This window comes from Theropithecus gelada, chromosome 8 (genome assembly GCF_003255815.1).
Source record: "Theropithecus gelada isolate Dixy chromosome 8, Tgel_1.0, whole genome shotgun sequence".
Taxonomy (NCBI): domain Eukaryota; kingdom Metazoa; phylum Chordata; class Mammalia; order Primates; family Cercopithecidae; genus Theropithecus; species Theropithecus gelada.
Window position 1 is genome coordinate 20752370 of NC_037676.1, and position 24519 is coordinate 20776888.

The window sequence follows — 24519 nt, forward strand, 5'->3', positions numbered from 1 at the left end:
TTTCTCCTTCCTCTACTGGTCACCTGCTGTATCAGTTCTGATCCATAGAGAAAGCTCAGCTCCATCTTCTGTCTTACCTTGTGGAGAAGTGCCCAGTTCTCATACTTACTGCCACATGGGGCTGGCTTCGGGCACCCTACGGGATTGGGTCAGAGCTGTCTCCATCTTCACAGTCTAGCTCGGATGTGACCTCCTTCAGGGAGCCTTCCCTACTCATTACTAATTGGTGGCAAGCAGGGTGGACACCGAGTGTGGGGAGGGCCCCCAAGCCTGTCCGGTCAGGTTTCCCACTGCATGGTTGATTATCCCTGTTTGAATACCTAAGGTGATGAGAGGCTCACTACTTTTCAGAATAATTCATTCTGTTCTCTAGCCAGCTCTTTTTTTATTTTTTCTTGAGATGGAATCTTACTCTATCACCCAAGCTGGAGTGCAGTGGCGCAATCTCAGCTCACTGCAACCTCTGCCTCCCAGGCTCAAGCGATCCTCCCACCTCAGCCTCTCGGGTCGCTGGGACTGCAGATGTGCGCCACCATGCCCGGCCAATTTTTTTTCTATTTTTGGTTGAGACAGGGTTTCGCCATGTTGCGCAGGCTGGTCTTGAACTCCTGACCTTAAGTGATCCTCCCGGCTCAGGCTTCCAAAATGTTGGATTTACAGGCGTGAGCCACCACACCTGGCCTGTAGCCAGGTCTTAATGTTACAACATCTCTTCTTCTCCCGTAAGCTGCTTACTTGCTCTAGTACTTTCCTCAAGAGCAATTTAGGATAATTCACTCCCTCTTTCCCATGTCAGTCCTCGTAACGTGGGGAGATTACTCACATCCCTCCTTAGAGCCATTCACGGTCTTTTCACAGAGTCTGGACCTCTGCACCAACCCCAAACCTTCTGTGTCCTTCATATTTTTATTGCTCCCAAGAATGAGCTACAAGACTTTCTTTTCCTTGATTGGGACACGATTCTTAATGTCATAGTGCAGCGTTGAGCTGGATTTGATTCTATTATTGGTTGCATTGTTCAGTTCGACATCTCAAGATCATTTTGAATCAGAAAGTCACCATTCATCAGGTAGCCCTCCTCTTACCTCTGCCATGAGCTCCTTTGATAAGCATGTCTTCTAGGTCTGCATCCTGGCCTTTGATCAAAACATAGAACAGCACACAAACCAAAGAAGAACCAAGATTTCCCTCCAAATTGACATTAATCTGTTAATCTAGGCTTTGAGAAGAGTTATTACATCCGTTATGATGCCACTTAAAGTCATGACTATCCAGCCACCGGTGACCACCAGTTGACCAGGATGTGCGCTCCTTCTGAGACCATACCTTGGTCATCTTTCTATCCTTGGCCCAGGAAGTGTTTCATAAATGCTGAATACGTAAGATGCAACACGTTAGCAAATTAAATCTACTGTTCCACCAGTTGATAAAACCCCTTTAAAAAGGAAGACAAATGTGTTCGACCTGCCTTGTTTCCAGTGAACCCAAACTGGCTCCTAGTCATCAAGTGTTTCTTTTCTAAATGGTCACAGAGCATCTGTTTCACTGGGGATTGACGTTTGGCCCAGTGGTTTGCAATTCCCAGAATCCGCTCCTTACTCTCCTTCCAGTACACACACCCCTTTGAAGACTGGGAAAGCTTTTACTCTGAGTCCTGCAGATTACACATGCTGATCACATCTGCAAATTATTTGACTGTCTCCTCTGATGTCATTGATGAGCTTGGAGACAAAAATCAATGTAGCGAGATGCTCACGGGCTCTCCTCCTTCTGTGTTATTGAGCTTCTATTTCCTTTTCAAACAATGCTTATTTTCATTTGTTGTAATTTGAAGATCATTCTTACATAGGACAGATTTTTATTGAGAGTTGAGTAATTCTGGCTTCGCTCTTGGTTGACATTCTACCATCTTCCCTTAAAAGTGAACCCGTTCTTCCTTGTTCTGAATCTCTCTTAAAAATGGCAATTTTGGCCAGTATATGGCCCATGCCTGTAATCCCAACACTTAGGGAAGCTGAGGCAGGAGGATCACTTAAGGCTAGGGGTTTGAGACCAGCCTGGCTAACATAGCGGAACTCCATCTCTACAAAAAATTTTAAAAATTAGCTGGGTGTCTGGTGGGTGCTGGTAGTTCCAGCTACTCGGGAGGATGAGGTGGGAGGATTGTTCGAGCCTGGGCGTTCAAAGCTGCAGTGAGTTATGATTACACCACTACACTCATGCCAGAGGAACAGAGCAAGATCTTGTCTCAAAACAACAACAACAAATTGCATTCCTTTTTTGCTGTTTTCTACCAGCTATGCCCTGGCTTCCTTTGTTTCCCTCTAGAGGGTTCCCATTACTCCAGCCTTGGGAAATCTCACCCACTGATAACAATAGCAATAACTAACTGACTGAACATATGATTGAGCAACTATGTGCTAAATTATTATTATTATTATTATTTGAGACAGAGTTTCATTCTTGTTGCCCAGGCTGTAGTGCAATGGCACGATCTCAGCTCACTGCAACCTCCTCAGCCTCCTGAGTAGCTGGGATTACAGGCATGTGTCACCACACCCAGCTAATTTTGTATTTTTAGTAGAGACAGAGTTTCTCCATGTTGGTCAGGCTGGTCTCGAACTCCCGGCCTCAGGTGATTCGCCCACCTCGGCCTCCCAAAGTGCTGGGATTACAGACGTGAGCCACCACACCCGGCCATGTTAAATTCTTTATGTGTGTTATGTCCAACATTATCGCACAGCAACATTATGGGCCAGATGCTAACATTATCCCTGTTTTGGATATGAGAAAACAGGCTTGGAAAAATTTAGTAACTTCTCCAAAATTACACAAAATTGGATTATGACACAAGAGTCGGTGATTGCGATACTATATGTGTTCTAAAGCCCTGCTGCATTTCGACAATGACTTTAGTGCTCTTCAGCAAACCTGTGTGCCTACTATGTGCCCAGCCCTGGGCCAGCCACCGGAAATGTACAGACGCGCAAGACAGTCGCTGGCCCTGAGCAGCGGAGTCAGGTGGCACGCTACTTACCTTCCTGTCCGGGAGTTTTATGCAGTCGACAGGGGTATGGCATCTGGGCTAGGATCAGCTTCCTTCCCTGTTCTTCCTGGCTGGCCTGGGCTGGCACTAGTCTCTCTAGTGGACACACATGGCCTTGCCCCCAAAGCCTCTCTCTCTGCCTTGGTGCTGCTTCCACGGCGATTCCCAGAGGACTCCTGTCCTTTTCTTCAGAAGCCTGCCCGGGGCTGCAGAAAGAGAAAAGGGCTAAGTATAAAAATTCCAGATTAGTCAACGAGTGGTTGTAGAAGTACCCGAAGTAAAAACTAGCCACAGTCCTGAATGAAATTGGAGAGTTGTAAGGGAAGCCAAGTGACACCCTGGGGACATGAACATTGAAAGGACCTACAGAGCCTGGTGTAGTAGAATACTAACGGCCTCTCTATTGTTTAACGATTATGTACCACAGAAAGCATTAGGCACCTTACATGCAGGACCACAAAGGATTAGGCACCTTACGTGCAGGACCTCGCTATTCCCTGTAACACTTCTACGACCTAGGTACTGTTATCCCTACTGTACAGCCAAGAGAATGGAGGCTTCAAGCGCTTGAATAAATCTCCCCAAGTTTACACAGGTAGTAGTGGTGAAATTGGCATTCGGTTCCAGGACTTTCTGACTCCAAAGTCTATGGTCTTTCAAAGGTAAACCTGAAATAATGCCGCCTGCTTTAGCGGATGGACTTTGACATCTACTTTGGCTGTGGAGAAGTTGTTTTTCATTTGCCTCCCAATTCTCAGCTTATTGCCAGAAATGTGAATGATAAGTAAATCTTACCATATACAATTGATTTTGCCTGTCTTGGGTATGTCAAAGTAAAAGAGTCAACTGGAAAGCCTTCTTTTCAGATCCCCCGAGTCTACACTCATGTAATTAGCAGCTGGTGTGGAGAGGACTGACAGTGGTTCCCCAGCAACAGAGGAGAACCTTTATGAGGAGAAGACGGTTTTAAGAAGGGAATCGGCTGGGTACAGTGACTCACGCCTGTAATCCCAGCACTTTGGGAGGCCGAGGCGGGTGGATCACTTGAGGTCAGGGGTTTGAGACCAGCCTGGCCAACATGGTGAAACCCCGTTTCTACTAAAAATGCAAAAATTAGCTGGGCGTGGTGGTGCATGCCTGTAGTCCCAGCTACTCGGGAGGCTGAGGCAGGAGAATCGCTCGTGCAAACCCAGGAGATGGAAGTTGCAGTGAACCGAGATCGTGCCACTGCACTCCAGCCTGGGCGAGAGTAAGACTCAGTCTCAAAAAAGGAAAAAAAAAAAAAAGGGAATCATGGTCAGCGGATCAAACATTTGCAGAGGAGCCAAGAAGATAAGAACTTTTAGAGCTGGCAGTATCCACCCTCATTCCCATCCCTGCCTCCTGATATGCTACCTGTTCTTCAAGGTCCAACCCAAATTCTTTTTTTTTTGAGACTGAGTCTCACTCTGTCGCCCAAGCTGGAGTGCAGTGGCACGATCTCAGCTCACCTCGACCTCTGCCCCCCGGGTTCAAGCAATTCTTCTGCCTCAGTCTCCCTAGTAACTGGGATTACAGGCACCTGCCATTGCCCCTGGCTAATTTTTGTATTTTGAGTAGAGATGGGGTTTCATCATCTTTTTTTTTTTTTTGAGACGAAGTCTTGCTCTTGTCCCCCAGGCTGGAGTACAATGGCACGATCTCGGCTCAATGTAACCTCCGCCTCCTGGGTTCAAGCAATTCTCCTGCCTCAGCCTCCCGAGTAGCTGGGATTACATGTGTGTGCCACCATGCCTGGCTAATTTTTGTATTTTTAATAGAGACAGGGTTTCACCATGTTGGCCAGGCTGGTCTCGAACTCCTGACCTCAGGTGATCCACCCATCTCGGCCTCCCAAAGTGCTTGGATTATAGGCATGAGCCACCATGCCCAGCCCAACCCAAATTCTTAATGCCTTCCCTGACTTCCACATCCCCAGCCAGGCCAAAGGGATCCCTGTCTTCTCTGCAAAGCCTGTGCTGGATCCTACTCAAGTTCCGCTTCTTGAAGGGTATGGGGCTCTGAGGATGAAGGGAAAATGGACACTTGTCCTTAGCACAGTTGCTGAGCAGAATTGCTTGGCAGGCCCAGGGAAGCCATGTGGAGGATTGGTGGAGGGTGTAACTTTAAGAGCCAGAGTGCCTGAGTTTGACTCACAGCTGTGCCATGTACTGGCTGTGTGGTCTTGGGGAAGTTGCTTAACCTCTCTGTGCCTTTGTTTCCCCATCTATCTACATATATACTTTTTGAGATGGAGTCTCACTCTGTTGCCCAGACTGGAGTGCAGTGGCGTGATCTCGGCTTACTGCAACCCCAACCTCTGGGTTCAAGCAATTCTTCTGTCTCAGCCTTCCGAGTACCTGGGACTATAGTCACATGCCACCATGCCTGGCTAATTTTTGTATTTTTAGTAGAGACAGGGTTTCACCATGTTGGCCAATCTGGTCTCGAACTCCTGACCTCAGGTGATCCACCTGCCTCGGCCTCCCTAAGTGCTGGGATTACAGGTGCGAGCCTCTGTAATCTATAAACTATAAAATGAGCCTGGCGATAGTACCTACCACAAGGGAGGTGCTATCATGTTTGATCTGCTGACCATGATTCCCTTCTTAAAACCATCTCCTCCTCATAAAGGTATGAGGATTAAACAAATTATTATACATAAAGTCCCTGGAGTAGTACCTATCACATAGTGAGAACCCAACTAATGTTAGCTGCTGCTATCTTTCCTATATTCCTAATCTTTTAATTTTATTTAATTATTTTATTGTATTTTTTAGAGACAAGAGTCTTGCCCTGTTGCCCAGGCTGGAGTGCAGTGGTGTGATCTCAGCTCACTGCAACCTCTGCATCTCGGGTTCAAGTGATTCTCGTGCCTTAGCCTCCCGAGTAACTGGGACTACTGGCACGTGCCACCACACCTGGCTAATTTTTATATTTTTAATAAAGATGGAGTTTCGCCATGTTGGCCAGGCTAGTCTCAAACTCCTGACCTCAGGTGATCTGCCTGCCTTGACCTCTCAAAGTGCTGGGGTTACAGGCGTGAGGCACTGCGCCCAGGCCAGTCCCTAATCTTTTTTTTTTTTTTTTTTTGAGATGGAGTCTCGCTCTGTTGCCCAGGCTGGAGTGCAGTGGCTGGATCTCAGCTCACTGCAAGCTCCGCCTCCCGAGTTTACGCCATTCTCCTGCCTCAGCCTCCCGAGTAGCTGGGACTACAGGCGCCCACCACCTTACCTGGCTAGTTTTTTGTATTTTTTAGTAGAGACGGGGTTTCACCGTGTTAGCCAGGATGGTCTCCATCTCCTGACCTCGTGATCCACCCGTCTTGGCCTCCCAAAGTGCTGGGATTACAGGCTTGAGCCACCGCGCCCGGCCCCGTAATCTTTTTAAATGAAGAAATCCTGGTCCACTTCCCCAGGAACCCTATTTCTCTCTAATTCCAGGATTCTTGTCTTAACCATTCCAAATACCAAAAAATCTTAAGCAAACTTCATTCTACTAGCAAAGTTAACATTTATTGAGTGCTTACTCTGCGTTGGGCACTTGTAAATTTTACACATATACGAATTGAACTCCCCTAAGTCCTGGGAGGCAGATCGTATCGTCATTACCCTCTTATAAATAAGGACATGGAGGCACAGAGGAACTGGTTGATGGGCCTAAAGATCATGCAGCTAGGTCAGATTGAAGCCGGACGGTGAGTCACCAAGGGGCAAGATGCTTAACTGGCACGCTGTGGCCAGAAGTGAGGTGTCCTATTACTTCTCCCCTGCCAGCATGCAGCAAGCTTGAGGAGTATTTCCTATATTCAGGAGACTCTGCACCCCATACTGAATCCTCCCAACTCCCCAGTGAAGCCATTATGATCATTTCCAGTTTGGGGGGTTTTTTTGTTTTGTTTTGTTTTTTCTGAGACAGAGTTGCTCTGTTCATGGCTCATGTGATCATGGCTCATTCCAGCCTGGACCTCCCCGGCTCAAGTGATCCTCCCACCTCCACCTCCCGAGTAGCTGGGACCACTGGCATGTGCCATCATGCCCAGCAAGTTTTTAAATTTTTTTGTAGAGATGAGGTCTCACTATATTGCTCAGGCTGGTCTCAAACTCCCAGGCTCAAGCAATCCTTCCACTTCAGCCACCCAAAGTGCTGGGATGACAAGCATGAGCCACCGCACCCGGCCCCATCTCAATTTCAGACAAAAACACTGAGGCTTAAGGAAGCCGAGCCACAGGCCCAAGTCACCAGCCCGGAAGCGGTGGGGCTGGCCAGGTTTTCTCTGGCAAAGGGCATTGCCCCTGCCACCACAGCACAGCTGTTTCCACACGACAGAAGCCAATACAACTCTTAATTTGACACATCCAGTCTCAATATAGCCATCACTGGGCCTCTCTGTAGCATGCCTCTCTCGGCCAACGCAGGTTTCTTCCTCCTGAGTGATGTGACCTCTGGTTCCTCCTGCTTCTTTGGAGGTCTCGGGTGGGCCCTCCGGGGTTCTGCCGGCTGGGCGTGGTTTCTTCCTGAGCAGCTTTGACATCATCCTCCCCAGACACAGCCAAGGCTGCTTCTAAGGATGAAGGAAAGCGGCGCTTGTCCTCAGCACAGCTGCTGAGCAGAACTGCTTGGCAAGCCCAGGGAGGCCACGTGGAGGAGTGGTGGATGGTGTGAGTCAGGAGCCAGAGCGCCCCCACTTGGCCCTCTGCATCCCTTCTTCCATCCAGCAACTCCTTTGTTTTTGTTGTTTGTTAGATATACAAATAACATATGCACACCGTAAACAAACTTTTTGAACAATCTAGAAATGCGTAAAATAACAAGTGAATTTTCTCCTCTAGACCCTCCTCTAGATCCCACTCCTCAGAGGTGACTAAGCACTGGGAACACTTTCTGGTGTCTCCTTCCAGACCCTTCTAGGTATACACATGCATGTAAGCATGGATGTGTATATATGTATGTATATATATACAAGACAAAAAGGAATTGTATGCACACGTATATGGTCTTTTGCAATATACCTTGCACTCAGCAATGAATTGTGCCCGCCGTTCCGTGCCAGCACTCAGCCATTTTTATGGCCGCTTAGAATGCCATTGTCTTGATTTATCTCAATTTAATTATTCAGTTGCCCCCTGCAGATCTCTGTTGATGGATATATATAGATATATAGATATATATACGCACATACACACACATACATATATACTATATATCTTATATATTATATAATACATATTTTTTATGTATATATAAAATAAAACCAGATTTCCATTCAGTGAGCCAGCACAATCTTGGCTCACTGGAGCCTCAGCCTCCTAGGCTCAGGTGATCCTCCCACTTCAGCCTTCCTAGTAGCTGGAACTACAGACACATGCCACCATAGCTGGCTAATTTTTTAATTTTTGTAGAGATGGGGTCTCACTATGTTGCCCAGGCTGGTCTCAAACTCCTGTACTCAAGCGATCCCCTTGCCTCGGCCTCCCAAAGTGCTCGGTTACAGGTGTGAGCTACCATGCCTTGTCCACATTTGATCATTTTCTAAAAAGTTAAAAGATTAGGTAATGAGACGCCATCTACTCCCTCGCAGGAGCTAGAACAGACTTGCATCTTCAGAGTTTCAAAATGCCAGGACTTATCATAGTAACAATAACTTTTGATGATGATAATAATAACCAAGAGTAATATATAGTGTGCTTTATTTTATTTTGTATTTTTTTCGAGACAGAGTCTCGCTCTGTCACCCAGGCTGGAGTGCAGCGGCACGATCTAGGCTCACTTCGACCTCCGCCTCCTGGGTTCAAGCGATTCTCCTGCCTCAGCCTCCCAAGTAGCTAGGATTACAGGTGCATGCCACCACACCTGGCTAATTTTTTTGTATTTTTAGTAGAGATGGGGTTTCACCATGTTGGCCAGGCTGGTCTTAAACTCCTGACTTCAAGTGATTCATCTGCCTTGGCCTCCCAATGTGTTGGGATTACAGGAGTGAGCCACCACGCTCGGCCTATAGTGTACTTTTCAAAAACATGATCTTACTCAATTATATCACAGAATACCACAATTAATAAGAGACCCCCCAAATAAATATACTTAAACTCATGTAAGTTTTTTTTTTTTTTTTTGAGGCGGAGTCCCGCTCTGTCGCCCAGGCTGGAGTGCAGTGGCGCGATCTCAGCTCACTGCAAGCTCTACCTCCCGGGATCACGCCATTCTCCTGCCTCAGCCTCCCGAGTAGCTGGGACTACAGGCACCCGCTGCCACGCCCAGCTAATTTTTTTGTATTTTTAGTAGAGACGGGGTTTCACCATGTTAGCCAGGATGATCTCGATCTCTTGACCTCGTGGTCTGCCCGCCTCCGCCTCCCAAAGTGCTGGGATTACAGGCGTGAGCCACCGCGTCCGGCCTTCATGTAAGAATTTTTTAAAAAGAATAGAAGAAAAAGGATGGGCTGTGGAGCTAAGCTGGGTAAGGAGAGAGAATAGATGGGGGTGACCGGCAGTGGCATTGCCCTGGGTGCAGTGGCTTGAAGGTCGCAGTGATGAGAACTGAGGGAAAGACTGGAAACTGAATGGAGAGTGAAGCCCTAGAAACTGAGATTGTAGAGGGGCAGACAATTCTTGATGAAGCCGGCCTGCACGGCGTGACGTGTTGGTGTGTGGTCAGGAAGGTGTAGAGAGGTGGAGAGAGGAGGTCGCAGAACTGAGCGGCCAAGAAATGGGAAGGGTCCTCTAGGCGGATATTGGAATCACCAGGTATTCTGATAGGGCCCATGTCAGAGTGACCGGGAGCCAGGAGCTCCTCCCCAACTAGCCAGTTGACCCTGGCTACAGACAGCAATTGTCAGTGCCCACCTTGGAGTCTTTCTCATCCTGGCCTCCACTCTGCCTCTAACTCTCCAAAAAGGTACAAGGGAGGCAGACTGTCCCCTTCTCTAGTGGAGAACCCAGCTCTCCCAGAGCGGGAGCGCCCTGAGACCATCGAGTGTTCGCTGCACTGGCCTCGCAGGTCACGGCGAACACATCCCTGGAATCCCTACTTGTTGGAACTCTGAATACCCAACAGGCTTTGGGCCCACTCTGGAACCTACCGAGGAAGTGGTTTCCCCCTGGAAATGGAGGGAAACCATTAAACTCTCTACCTGTTAAAATGCCCATCTGCTAAAGAGAATTGGTACTCACCAAGGTGTAACATTCCTCCAGTAGCGAGCGAGCGTTTCCTGAGCTCGGAGGCTGAAATGAGGTGCTCAAGACAGACAGTGCCTGTGCCTTGGAAGTATGATGTCAGGGTAGGGACTGTTCTCCCCATTGCACGCAGGACATAGCAGAGGCTCAGAGGTTATGTGGTTTGCTTGATAACTCACAGCAGGAAATGCAGAGTGAAGATTCACACCCAGGCTGTTGTGACTGGGGTCTGAGCTTTCTCATGCGTATGTCTCATCCCTCCCTAAGCCCGGAGCTCCTTGAGGACAGGGACAGATTCAGATCTGGTGTCCTCTCAGCAGTTAGTGTATCCCCCTGCCCAGAATCAGCCCTCAATAAATGATGGGGCCGGGCGCAGTGACGCACTCCTGTAATCCCAGCACTTTGGGAGGCTCAGGTGGGAGGATAGCTTGAGCCTGGGAGGTGGAGGCTGCAGTGAGCTGTGATTGTACCATTGCACTCCAGCCTGGGTGACAAAGCAAGACTCAAAAAAATAAAATAAAATAAAAAGTGATGATTAGTGACTCAGCCCTTCTTTCCCCCTGCCTCTCCTCTTGGGACCCTTCGTCCCTACTTCAGACCCCTCAGTATCCTCATGCAGCCCTTGGCCCTTCCTACCGCTGTGGAGACCAGTTCCTCTTGAAGGTGTTGTGGGTTGTGTTATCTAATTGACTATGAAGAGAGCTGGAGCCAGGGGTTCTACCCAAAGTGATGGCTGCTCCTCCTCCTGGACCTTCTGGGAAGAAAGATACGCAGACCACTGTGGAGGAGGGGCGGTTCTGTGCCAGCAGCTCCTTTCGGGAGCCTGTTAGCTCTCACCCAGGGTGAACTGCCTCGCGTAAGGCAGGCGGTGGTCATCATGGGGCTGGCAGAGGGCCGGTGCAATGTTCAGGACAGCTTAACCCTCTTCCTCCCCTGTTGCCCTAGATCATCCTGAACTTCACATCCCTGGACCTGTACCGCAGCCGCCTGTGCTGGTACGACTACGTGGAGGTCCGAGATGGCTTCTGGAGGAAGGCGCCCCTCCGAGGTAACATCACCAGCCACCCCCTGCCCCCTCCATGCTGATTCCCTCTCTGAACCACCCTCATCACACTCTTCATTTCCCTCCAGGGCCCAACACTGGCCAGGGATGACATCCCCGTGTGGGAGCCAGGAGTCCTGGCATCATTAGTCCCAGCTAGCTGCGTTGCTCACTTGCTGTGTGACTTTAGACAAGTGCTGTCCTCGATCTGGACTTCAGAGTCCCCAATGCAGGCTTCTGGGCCTCCCTGTGAAGTCGGCTGTCACCCAGTGGGTGCAAGGAGTCATCGGAATTGACTGAGAGACAGACAGGCTGTTCTGTGCATCCCCGTGGCCCCAGGCTCTCTTCCTCATCTGGGCACTTTCAGAGGCTCCACTATTTTTTTTCTGTCTGCCCTTCTGGTTTTTGAGTGCCCACAGTGCAGCCTGGCTCAAAAGAGAGTCATCATAACCCGCCAGCCCATCTCCTAACTCACTCACTGCCGAGGGCTGCACAGTGGGCGCCGTGGCCCGATCTTGTTTGCATAGGATAGTTTGTCCCAAGGAGGGTAGGGGGCAGGAGGTGAGTCAGTGGGAATAAGTGGGTCAGAAGCACAGAACAGAAGGTGCTTTAATGAACCTAGAATTAGGGCAAAGGGAGGCAGGTGATCCTAGAGGGTATTTGCAGCAAGCCCGAGGAGCTGTATGAATCTCCTCCTAGCTGGACATGATCATAAGGAGCTCAGGACCACTCTGTGGGCAACAGAACCTCTTCTCCTCAGCCTGTACCTAAAGCAGCCAGACAGATCTTGCTAACCTCTATTTTCGCCCCAGTTTCCGATATTTAAATATTTCTTTTTGGTCACTCAAAGCAGCTGGCCTTACAACACTTCCTTTCGCAGACGTGTTAGTGTTTTTCCAAGATGGGAGTTTCTTTTTCATAACTTACATTCCTGGGCCAGCACCCTCTGTCCGTTGCTGAATGTTGGGAAACACCGGCCTTATTAGGAACACACAACTCATTCCTAGTTGATTCTTGACTACAAAGAATTCCACAGATGGCCGACCTCATCCACTTATGTTGATTCTTATTCATTTTTATTTCGAAGTGGACATTTTCTGACCTAGTCCCCAGATTCTGGGATTTATTTAGGGTCCTGGGGCATCCCTTGCATTTGAACAAATAAAAGCATGTCTGTGAGGGCAGTTTGTAATGTGTAAAGAAAACCATGTTTATTTCTGATTGTATTTCTGATTTTATTTCTGATTTGGTCTCTTCTTTGCATAGAGACCAAATAAGAAAAGGTAAATATGATGGTAATATGCTCTTTAGAAAGGTAAATAGAACACATATATAGCTGGACATTATAAAGATCTACCTTGGCCAGACATGGTGGCTCACACCTGAAATCCCAGCACTCCGGGAAGCCAAGGTGGGTGGATCACCTGAGGTCAGGAGTTCGAGACCAGCCTGGCCAACATGGCAAAACCTCATCTCTACTAAAAATATGAAAATTAGCTGGGCATGGTGGCAGATGCCTGTAGTCCCAGCTACTTGGGAGGCTGAGGCAGGAGAATTTCTTGAATCCAGGAGGCAGAGGTTATAGTGAGCCGAGATTGCACCACTGCACTCCAGCCTGGGTGACAGAGCGAGACTCCATCTCAAAAAAATAAAATAAGATAAAATGAAAAATAAAGATCCACCTTTCCTCTTAGAAATAGACTCATATCCTATCCCTCAAGTGGTCTCTGGGTCTCCAAAGCCAAGCTGGACCTTGGACCAGACAGAAGCCAACCGGAGGGTGTACAGTCTTGAGAATGTGTGAAGTAGGATGGCCACAGATCAGGGCCCAAGCACCCACGCCTCCTGGAGAGGTGGGGCCTCTATAGGGGGTGTCCTCAGGGTTCACCACTCTTTCATCCACACTGTCTGTGCAGGCCGCTTCTGCGGGTCCAAACTCCCTGAGCCCATCGTCTCCACTGACAGCCGCCTCTGGGTTGAATTCCGCAGCAGCAGCAATTGGGTCGGAAAGGGCTTCTTTGCAGTCTACGAAGGTACTGAGGAAGGTGGCAGGCGGGAGGGGTCAGATAGGAGGTCTCTGGGCATCCTAGAACCTCCCTCCTGGCACCTGAGGGGCAAGACCATGGGTCCCCAAGGGAAGAAGCAGAGAGAATGATGGGATTGCCTGGGACTGGGGGGTTGGTGGGGAACTGAAAAGCTGGGGGACATGGGAGGGACTGGAGGAGTGGGGAAAAGAGCTCCCCAGCAGGGCAGAGCATGCTGACTCACCACGCCTTCCCACCCTATCCTGTGTCCCCACAGCCATCTGCGGGGGGGATGTGAAAAAGGACTATGGCCACATTCAATCACCCAACTACCCAGATGATTACCGGCCCAGCAAAGTCTGCATCTGGCGGATCCAGGTGTCTGAGGGTTTCCACGTGGGCCTCACATTCCAGTCCTTTGAGGTAGGTCATCGGCCCTGTGATCTGACATTTGAATCCTGCACTCGCTCCCTGGGACAGCTGCCTCTCTTTGGGCTCCCGGGGGTGGGTCTCTGGCAGCCAGAGCCCCTTCCACTGATGAAGCCTCGACGCCTAGATTGAGCGCCACGACAGCTGTGCCTACGACTATCTGGAGGTGCGTGACGGGCACAGTGAGAGCAGCACCCTCATCGGGCGATACTGTGGCTACGAGAAGCCCGATGACATCAAGAGCACATCCAGCCGCCTCTGGCTCAAGTTCGTCTCTGACGGGTCCATTAACAAAGCGGGCTTTGCCGTCAACTTTTTCAAAGGTGCCTCCTCTCCTACTCTCCCCTGCCCCAAGGTGCTCCGTGACCTTCATTCCTTCTTCATTCACTCATTCAACACGGAGACTCTAGCAGGCATATGGATGCCAGTGAGACCCCAGGGACGTGCCCTTAAGAAGCTTGGGGCTAGCTGGGGAGAAGAGATCCCCCAATGTGGATTAGAGGCAGGACCTACTGTAGGACACAGGGAGGAAAAAAGGCAGTTGGAGGTTTCTTTTTACCTGTGTGACCTTGGGCAGGATATTCTCCCTGAACCTCAGTTTCTCATCTGTAAAATGGGCACAGTAACAGTCCATCCGCCACAGGCTTCACATAAGGATTGATGGAGAAATGAAAGAGGGGTCCTTAGTCAAGGAACGGCACATGAGAGACACCAGCCCAGTCCATGTGCTCAGAAGGAAGGCTCTGTGGGGTCCCTCTGTGGGGTTCCAGCCATTGGGGAGCTGGGTGGGTCTTGGGGCTGAGTGGACAAGTGAGGCTCACAGCCAACTTCTTCCCTTGAATGGGGGTGAGGGGTGGTCATAAGAAGCATGAGGGACCCTGGACTTGACTCCCAAGCAGAGGTGGGAAGAGCGACCAGGCCCCTGCCTGGGGTCCGTGACACCCTTTCCTTCCTACCACAGAGGTGGACGAGTGCTCTCGGCCCAACCGCGGGGGCTGTGAGCAGCGGTGCCTCAACACCCTGGGTAGCTACAAGTGCAGCTGTGACCCCGGGTACGAGCTGGCCCCAGACAAGCGCCGCTGTGAGGGTGAGTGCCCCCAGACTGCCTCCGACCCTGTTCTCTCCCTGGCCCCAGCCCACCTGCCCAGATTTTTTTTTTTTTTTAGACAGACTCTTGCTCTGTCACCCAGGCTGAAAGTACAGTGGCTCAATCTTAGCTCACCACAGCCTCCGACTCCTGGGCTCAACAATCCTCTCACCTCGCCTCCCAAGTAGCTGGGACTACAGGCGCACACCACCTTGCCCGGCTAATTTTCAAAACTTTTTTGTAGAGATGAGGTCTTACTTTGTTGCCAAAGCTAGTCTCAAACTCCTGGCCTCAAGTACTCCTCCTGCCTCGGCCTCCCAAAGTGCTGCGATCACAGGCTTGAGTCACTGCCAAGATTTCTTATGCCCTTGGACAGCCCCCTTCCTGGAAAAGCTAGACGGATACCCCAACACTCTTTTCGTAGCTCATGGATGAGAAATACATGTCACATTGCAACCCCAAGAACACGCTGTCCCCCTGTAGGCTGCATTCTGGCTCTGGGTTTGTTTTGTTTTTTCATTCTTGGACGGTTTTTTGGGGTTTTTTTGTAAATGACCATCTGACCTGCTAATTGATATCACCACCCACCAGGGTGTTATGATCTACAGGTTGGGAAACCCCTGTTGTGGGACAGGCACTGTTTCCGCCTCTCCACGCATCGTCCCGAGATGCTGGGGACAGCACTCCGAGGCTAATGGCTCCAGCTCACTAGGCCAATCTTGCCATGCCCCTGAGCCACTCCCTTTCCTGCACCTCCCAGGACCACCCCTCCCTGAACGGCTTTGCCTGAGCCCCTTACTCCCCTCACTCCCTCTTGGCAGATCCTTGGCCTGTTCATTTGCAGAGAAGATAGAAATGGCCACACTTCTGGCCCCTTAGTTCCCCCACTCCTCCCTACAGGCTCACCCTTGAAGACACCGAACCCACCCTGCCTCCTCCCGTCTGCCCCAGAGGGACCAGACACAGGTCCCCGAGCCTTGGGGAGTCCACAGGCTCCCCATCTTCTCCTTACTGCTTCCCAGCCCACGTCTCAGCCCTTTCCCATGGCAGGGGCTCCCCGCAGATGACGCCACCTTCCTTGTGCCTGCAGCTGCCTGTGGCGGATTCCTCACCAAGCTCAACGGCTCCATCACCAGCCCGGGCTGGCCCAAGGAGTACCCCCCCAACAAGAACTGCATCTGGCAGCTGGTGGCCCCCACCCAGTACCGCATCTCCCTGCAGTTTGACTTCTTCGAGACAGAGGGCAATGATGTAAGTGCCCACCGGGGGCTGAGGTGGGGCAGGAAGCTGTGAGGCGTGGGCATTCAGCTCGATGCCTGCTTCGTGTCCTCCGAGAGCAGGCCCAGCAGAAACACTCTGCAAATGTCAAGGAGAGACTGCTCTCAGCTCGGGAAACACAGGAGGGAGGGCCCTGAAGGGGGTGGGGGAACATGTGGCAAGTGGGAGGAAGTGTGGAGGGGTGTGGAGCAAGGGAGGGCTTAGGGCTGGCTTGGGGAGCACAGGAGGATCCAGTGATGGGGAGCAGCTAAGTCAAGGCTAAAGGATGTGCAGAGCAGAGAGCTTCCCGAGGGCGGGAGTAGTCAAGAGAGGCTTCCTGGAGGAGGCGGGCCTGGAGCTGGGCTTCCCTGCAGGTGTGCAAGTACGACTTTGTGGAGGTGCGCAGTGGACTCACAGCCGACTCCAAGCTGCATGGCAAGTTCTGTGGTTCTGAGAAGCCCGAGGTCATCACCTCCCAGTACAACAACATGCGCGTGGAGTTCAAGTCCGACAACACTGTGTCCAAAAAGGGCTTCAAGGCCCACTTCTTCTCAGGTATCCCTGGACTGCCCAGCTCCTAGCCCCGCCTCTCCTCGGAGAACAGGGCTCCCTTTCTCCCTGCCCCTGCACCCCTGTACTCCCCAGCCCTCCCTGGTGCCAGGCAGGCAGAGTCTGCCCCCTGCTCCCCACCACTTCACTCCCCCATCAAGCCAGCCCTTCTGGTATCCAAATCCCATTATTCCTGAGCCCTCAGGGCTGTAATGGCTGGGGCCTGAGGATGGGTAGAACATAAGCATTCAGAAATCAGCGCCCAGAAGTGAAGAAGAGGGTATTCCAGGTGTCAGGAGCTGTGCGAGCCAAGGCCTGGGAGAGGGCAGGTCCTAGGAACAGGCAGTTCAAGAACGTGGGTGGATGGAGGAGAGGCAGGTGTTTGCCTTGGACTGTGTGGGGCAGAGTTTCTGGCAGTGGCGGGCTTCTAATCAGACCCTCTACAAGCCAAATAGGTTCATACTGGGGCCTTCAGAAAGATGAGTCGTGGCTGGGTGCAGTGGCTCACGCCTGTAATCCGAGCACTCAGGGAGGCTGAGGCGGGAGGATCACTTGAGCCCAGGAGTTCAAGACCAGCCTAGATGACATAGCAAGACCCCATCTCTATAAAAAATTTTAAAATTGGCAGGGTGTAGTCATGTGTGTCTGTAGTCCCATCTACTTAGGAGGCTGAGATAGGAGGATTGCTTGAGCCCAGGAGTTTGAGGCTGCAATGAACAATGATCTCATCACTCACTCCAGACCCTGTTTCTAAAAATTTTTTTAAAAAGGAGAAGGATGAGTCACCTGCTTCCTTCAATACCAAAGCCTTAGGGCTCCCCTGGGCCGGTGGGCAGGAACTCAGATCCAATTAGCACATGTTGATTGACAGCTGCCCCACCTAAGGCCTGGGCTCCAGTCCCTTGGCCTCATTTGGGCCTTTGATGGCCCCATCTTCGGGTGGTCTCAATGGTGATCAGCAGCCCCTGGCCCAGCCTCTCTGAGCTGATCCTCCGGGTCCAGGAGATCTCCCCTTCTTTGTGAATCACTCAGCCCTTCACCCTGGGGCGAGGCTGTAAGGCAGCTGGTGGTCCCCAGAGGTAACAGGGCCCAGGCCCATGCAAGTGAAGGGCATGAGTGGAGTGGAGCCGGGGAGAGAGGGAGGTCAGGGTCTGGCTGGAGCAGGCCCATGGATCCTCACTCCCGGCCTGCCTGCTGGGCTGGACAGGGAATAGGCAGGAAGGCAGGTGCCCACGGCCGAGTCCATGCTGCCTTCCTTCTCCCCTCCTTCGCCCAGAGTCCTGCATCCTCCGCCCCCTCTGTGGCTGCCCTGCACCCCTGCCTGACCCCTGGATGCCATGCCCCTGCCCCTGCACTGGCTCCCTGCTTGGCACTGCCAGCCACCCTGCTCTGCCCGTTGACCTCCTACCCCCAGCCCCCGCTTGCTGAGACCCTCCCCATGCCAGGCCAATTTCTTCCTTCCCTGTGCCCACCTGGGACTCCTAAGAGGTGCTCGCCAGAGGGTTGAGAGGATGTAACACCTGCTCAGGGGCAGGCTCTGCCCCGGGAAACCATTACCTGCTTACTCTCGTCTCTTTCTGCCCTTCTGTTGCTCCAGTCTTGGAGGGGGCAGGGGACCGACACTCACATCTGTCAGGCCTGGAGTTACTGCTCTGCCCCCATGCCCCGGTCGACACTATGCCCGCCCCACCCTCAGCCCTGCACAGAGACACACACGCCCACACGCACACACTTGTGCACACACATTGCCCCATCGCACAAGAAACCTGCAGAGGACCCCCACTGGGGGCATCGAGGCTCAGCCCTCAGGGCCTGGGGCATCTGACTCTGGCCCCCGAGAAGGGGGGCTATTTGGACTTTTGGGACACCCACCGAGGAGACCCTAAGCCAAGAAGGAGAAGAAAGAGCCTGAAGACCTTCAGTCTGACCCCTGCCACCTTCCGGGGCATTTGGGCACTGTAGGGTGAGTGCCACCTCCTTGCTTGGGCCCATGCCCACCTCCTCCACCCCACCCCCCTGCAACCTGCTCCCCCCAGCTCCCAGGTGAGGCTGCCCACTCCTGCCCCGGACACAGAAGCAGCCTTCCTCAGGACTCACTTTCCCCCACTCATTCATCCAGCCATTCACTTACCCGTCTATTTGTATTTGGCAGGTATAATTTTACCCGTGCTGTGTACCAGGCACTGGACTAGGTTTCTAGGGCACACATGTGAGGAAGGGATGGAGTGAAGACTTTGCTCAGTCTACAAGCTAGACCCCCCAAAGCTTCTAGCACAGTCACTGGAGATGTCCTCAGTGAACCCCAGGATGGCTTGCAGGGTGCCCTTCACCCCCACATTTTCTGCAGGGCTGATTCAAAGGCAGCTCATGGAGGGCTCTTGATCAGGCCCCCTCTGATGTGTTAACTGAGCAAGAACCCTTGAGAAGGACTTGGGGACTCCACCTCTTGGCCTGGGTTCCTGTGGCCCCTCGGGGTCTAGCCTACCTGGTCATGGGTTGGAGAAGCAGGGCCTTCTGGAAGCCGATGTTCCAGCCCTTGGGCCCCTATCCTGATGGGGATCAGGAATAGGCCCCCTTGCACAGATCCCCGCCTGGCCAGTTCAATGCCAGCAGGCATCTTTCCACCTCATGGTTCATCTCGGGAATTCTGGGAGTCCACTGGGATCCCTCACCTTCCCTGGATATGCCTGCTTCTATGCCATGCACACCATCCCCCAAGTGACCACAGATAGACCTGAATGTATGTGGCTGTGGCACACACACCCGTGACCATGTGCACTTCTGGGCTTTGGGGCACAGATTGTGTGTTTGTCGCGTGAGTGTATGTGTGGGTCTCTGACACGTGGCCGTTGCCCCTCTGCCAGCCATCTGCTAATGAGCTACATCTCTGCCTTTACACGTGATGTTGTATCCAGGTCTAGGTGTCCATGCACCTGTGTGTGCAGATGTGTCCTGTCCCTGGGTGTATCTGTGCCTGTCTGTGCGTTGATATCTGTGCCTGCCTCCTCACACATAGGAGTGTGTCTGTGTGTGTGTGGGTAGTGTGTACCGTGTGCATATGTATGTGTGTGCCTGTGGACCAGCACCTGTGTTGCCACATTTGGGTAACAGTACCTCCATGCACTGGGTCTGCAGGTGTATTTGTGAGTGTGTGTGTGTGTCTAACACACTCTGTAGATGTTGCCACCTGAATGAGAGCCAGAGTGGAGCTCTCCCAGCCCTTCCCAAGTACTGCTCCCCTCTACCGACGACTCCCCAGTTCTCTCCTTCCCTGATGCAATGCACACCTAGTGGGCTATGCGTGCCATCCCTCCAGGCCTTCTCTTGCCACAGGCTCTGTCTCTGTCCCGTCGCTGTGCCTTCTGCCCCTGCTAACCCAGCCCTCCGTGCCCTGGCTGCGCCCAGACATGGCCACCCCGCATGTATGTCCGCCTGCCCTCCCGTCCCACCCTGCCCTCGGACCCACCTCGGAGGCCCTGGGTCTGGTTTTCACTGCTGTCCCTCCCTGGTCCCTGCCCTCCACCCCCACCCCTTGGTCCCTGTTCTCCTTCTCTCTCTCGTTTCAGAAAAGAGGCCAGCTCTGCAGCCCCCTCGGGGACGCCCCCACCAGCTCAAATTCCGAGTGCAGAAAAGAAACCGGACCCCCCAGTGAGGCCTGCCAGGCCTCCCGGACCCCTTGTTACTCAGGAACCTCACCTTGGACGGAATGGGATGGGGGCTTTGGTGCCCACCCACCCCCCGCCTCCACTCTGCCATTCCGGCCCACCTCCCTCTGGCCGGACAGAACTGGTGCTCTCTTCTCCCCACTGTGCCCGTCCGCGGACCGGGGACCCTTCCCCGTGCCCTACCCCCTCCCATTTTGATGGTGTCTGTGACATTTCCTGTTGTGAAGTAAAAGAGGGACCCCTGCGTCCTGCTCCTTTCTCTTGCAGTCTGCTTGTCCATGTGTCTGTTTTTCCACTTGTCCATCTGTCCAGTAAGCAGGTAATGGTGACCCATGCTGGTCCGCTCGGACCCCCGTCCTCCTCTCCCCACAGCTGGGCCCCGCTCAGCTGGTCCTGCTGGACGCAGTGCCCCTTTGGACCCCCTTGTCACCTGGCCTCCCAGTCCCCACCACCTGGCCTGGCCAGCTCTGGCCAGCTGTTGCTCTGTCCCGGTGGGAGAAAGCCCAGCCAGGCCTCCACTTCCCCTGGGGCGTCCATACCTCAGCCCTGCACAGACCCAGCGTCCGCCCTTATTTACTCCCCTGCAGACAAGGACGAGTGCTCCAAGGATAACGGCGGCTGCCAGCAGGACTGCGTCAACACGTTCGGCAGTTATGAGTGCCAGTGCCGCAGTGGCTTCGTCCTCCATGACAACAAGCACGACTGCAAAGAAGGTACGGGCTGCATGCCAGGGGCGTCTGGGCTTGAAGGACCTGCTGCTGGGAGCGGAAGGCCAGCGGGTCATCTCTGTCGGCCTCCGTTTAGATTCTGGGGCCCGAGTGATCTCTGAGGCCCCGTCGTTCCCCCTCCCGCAATGTCACACACTCACTTCTGTTGCCCACATTAGGAGAGGAGGAGCTCACGGCTGCTTCGAGGCTTCATTTTCAGACTTTTCTAGTTTGCGCTTCTTAAAACCATGTCCAAGTCTCTTTGTGACTTCCTACTGGCACAGAGGCAAGAAAGGATAGTGGGTAAGAGCACAGTCTCCAGAGCCAGGTGGCCTGGCCCAGCCCTGCTGCTTCGCTAGCTGTGTGCCTTTGAGTGACTCTTTACCCTCTCTGTGCCTTGGTTTGCTCTGCGTAAAATGTAGATAATAATAATAGTACCCACCTCAGAGGGGCATTGGGAGCTTGACATGCCCCAAGCAGGGACTGGCTCACTGCAAGCACAATGGCATCTGTTACCATTATCGGTCACACTTATAACCCCTGGGGATGCTCAGAACAGGGCCACTGCTTTCCTGGCAGTGAAGCCCCGCACACATTTAAAAATAGCTGTAGGCTGGGCTCGGTGGCTCATGCCTGTAATCCCAGCACTTTGGGAGGCCGAGGCAGGAGGATCGCTTGAGCTCAGGCATTCAAGACCAGCCTAGGCAACATAGCGAGACCCTGTCTCTATTTTATTTTTAAACAGGTTTTTAAACTAAAAATAAAGTAAAATAGGCCGGCGCAGTGGTTCACACCTGTAATCCCAGTACTTTGGGAGGCTGAGGCGGGCAGATTGCTTCAGCCCAGGAGTTAAAGACCAACCTGGGCAACATGACGAAACCCCATCTCTGCAATAAATACAAAAAATTAGCTGGGTGTAGTGGTGCACGCCTATAGTCCCAGCTACCCTGAAGGCTGAGGTGGGAGAATCACCTGAGTCTGGGGAGGTTGAGGCTGCATGAGCCGAGATCACACCACTGCACTCCAGCCTGGGTGACAGAGTGGGAAAAAGCAAATAAAAATATAAATAAATAAATAAAGCAAAATAAAAACAGCTCTCAGGGCATCACCAGTATCCCCTAATACCTCCTGGGCCTTGGTACCTCACAGGCCCGCTCTAAGTCAGGGATTCCCCTGTGGCCCTTGCCTGCTGGGTGTGTCCAATTCCAGCAGCACAACATAGACTTGCCTCTACCACTGAATGTCTGTGTGACTTTGGGTGGGTCACTCAACCTCTCTGTGTTTCAGTTTCCTCATCCATGAAATGATAAAAAAAATGATAGGCCAGGCACAGTGGCTCACGCCTGTAATCCCAGTACTTTGGGAGGCCAAGGTGGGCGGATCACTTGAGGTCAGGAGTTCAAGACCAGCTTGACAAACATGATGAAACCCTGTCTCTACTAAAGATACAAAAAATTGGCCAGGCCTGGTGGCACGCACCTGTAATCCCAGCTACTCAGGAGGCTGAGGCAGAAGAATTGCTTGAACCTGGAAGGCGGAGGTTGCAGTGAGCCGAGATCATGCCATTGCACTCCAGCCTGGGCAACAGAGCAAGACTCCATTTCAAAAACTAAAAAATAATAAAAATGTTGCCTACCTTGCAAGGTACTAAGCTTTACAGACATGGCTGTGAGCCCTTAGCACCATGCTTGGCAAGTGATTCTTCCTACCCCGGTTAGGTTGACAACCCAGTATAAACAGATGCGCTGCTCACAAGCAGACACAGAACCGAAGCCCTCAACAGTGAACCAGTGGACAGTCGAGGGCTTCCAACCCTGTGACTTCAGGCTTCCCAAATACACAGTTCCTGAGTCATGGAACTAGCTAGAGGGGACCTTATACTGACGTTGTCTAAACTACATTCTGCCTCTGTACTCCCTTGTGTCAAAAGGTTGTTTGATAAAGAACAGAATCCATAAGATAGCCAGGACAGGGGTGAAGCTCCTGGAGAAGATGGACTGTTTACCTTTCCATCTGCTGATTCACCTTAGAAGCACGTGTGGTTTCTTACTCAGGTGGTAGGTTAATTACAGATCCGTAAGCATTTCCTGATTCCTACAGAGGACCCAGCACTTTGCAAAGATCTGTAGGGAATTCAAGACAGGAGCCCCTCTGTTCCCATGGAGATTGCAGCCTAGCTGGGGAGAGACATGGGCGTGCAAGGAACACAGGGGGCATGGAAGGCCAGAGCGCAAAGAGGGAGGGCAGGGAGCTGTGTGAACTCACCGATGGGTAATGGTGACAGCTCATGGTTCAAGTGTGGGTAGACAGGAGCTTCACCTGCCTCCACCAGGGACTTGCGAGGGCCCTGTTTTCGGGGCTCTCGTGCTGTATCTTGCCCATCCTTTTCCCCACCAGCCATAGTGCCTGGCCGCCTGTTTCCCCGAGTGAAACATGTCCGATGATATGATCATGAATAATGATCATCAGCTTTTTAATTTGAGTTGGGGCCGGGCGTGGTGGCTCATGCCTATAATCCCAGCACTTTGGGAAGCTGAAGGGGGCGGATTGCCTGAGCTCAGGAGCTCAAGACCAGCCTGGGCAACATGGCAAGCCTGTAGTCCCAGCTGCTTGGGAGGCTGAGGTGCAAGTATTGCTTGAACCTGGGAGGCGGAGGTTGCAGTGAGCCAGGATCGCGCCACTTCACTCCAGCCTGGGCAACAGAGCAAGACCCTGTCCCCCCCCGGCTACAAAAAAAAAAAAAAAAAAATTGGGTGGGGGAAGCCATGCCTTTTTTTTTTTTTTTTTTTTTGAGACGGAGTCTTGCTCTGTCGCCCAGGCTGGAGTGCAGTGGTGGGATCTCGGCTCACTGCAAGCTCCGCCTCCCGGGTTTACGCCATTCTCCTGCCTCAGCCTCCCGAGTAGCTGGGACTACAGGCGCCCGCCACCTTGCCCGGCTAGTTTTTTGTATTTTTTAGTAGAGACGGGGTTTCACCGTGTTAGCCAGGATGGTCTCGATCTCCTGACCTCGTGATCCACCCGCCTCGGCCTCCCAAAGTGCTGGGATTACAGGCTTGAGCCACCGCGCCCGGCCGAAGCCATGCTTTTCAGAGGCAGAAGTCAGATTGCCGTGGATTGAGGAGATCGGCAGTGAGAGTGGCCATAGCAAGTGTTCCGGAAGACAAGCTGGAAAGAAAAGGAGAGAGGATGGGCTGTAGCTGGAGGGGCCTGGGAGAGCTCTTTCAGGATGTGTGAAGGTTCTGAGGCTGCAGAGCTGAGGGAGAGCGTGAGGCTGGATCATTTGTGGTGTGAGGGTTCCCAGGTGTGGGCAGCAATGAGCTGCGGCTCCCAGAAGGGCAGTCCATCCTGACGGGGAGGAGGGACACTTGAGGCTGCAGGGCAGCAGGGCAGGTGGGTTTGCAGGTCAGAGTCCGGAGGTTGAAAGCATTCGTAGTGGAGGGCCCTGGCTTTCTCAGGAGGTAGGAGAGAGGTGGTCTACCACTGGGAGCTGACACAGTGGCTTGAGGAGGGGGCTGGATGTTGG

At 52.3% G+C, this 24519-nt stretch overlaps 1 protein-coding gene across 5 annotated transcripts in view; it reads left to right on the forward strand.

Annotated features, from left to right (window-relative positions):
* BMP1 (bone morphogenetic protein 1) overlaps positions 1–24519 on the forward strand; it is a 48021-nt gene that overhangs the window by 16474 nt on the left and 7028 nt on the right. For 2 of the 5 annotated variants that reach the window (XM_025394028.1, XM_025394027.1), the window contains exons 9-16: positions 11182–11284; positions 13195–13311; positions 13580–13725; positions 13859–14054; positions 14693–14818; positions 15909–16069; positions 16450–16630; positions 20877–21002. In XM_025394028.1, the coding sequence (XP_025249813.1) occupies positions 11182–11284; positions 13195–13311; positions 13580–13725; positions 13859–14054; positions 14693–14818; positions 15909–16069; positions 16450–16630; positions 20877–21002 (1156 nt within the window). Of the gene's footprint in view, positions 1–11181; positions 11285–13194; positions 13312–13579; positions 13726–13858; positions 14055–14692; positions 14819–15908; positions 16070–16449; positions 16631–20190; positions 21003–24519 lie in introns of those variants that run through there. The other 3 variants (XM_025394026.1, XM_025394029.1, XM_025394030.1) reach the window with 2 other exon arrangements.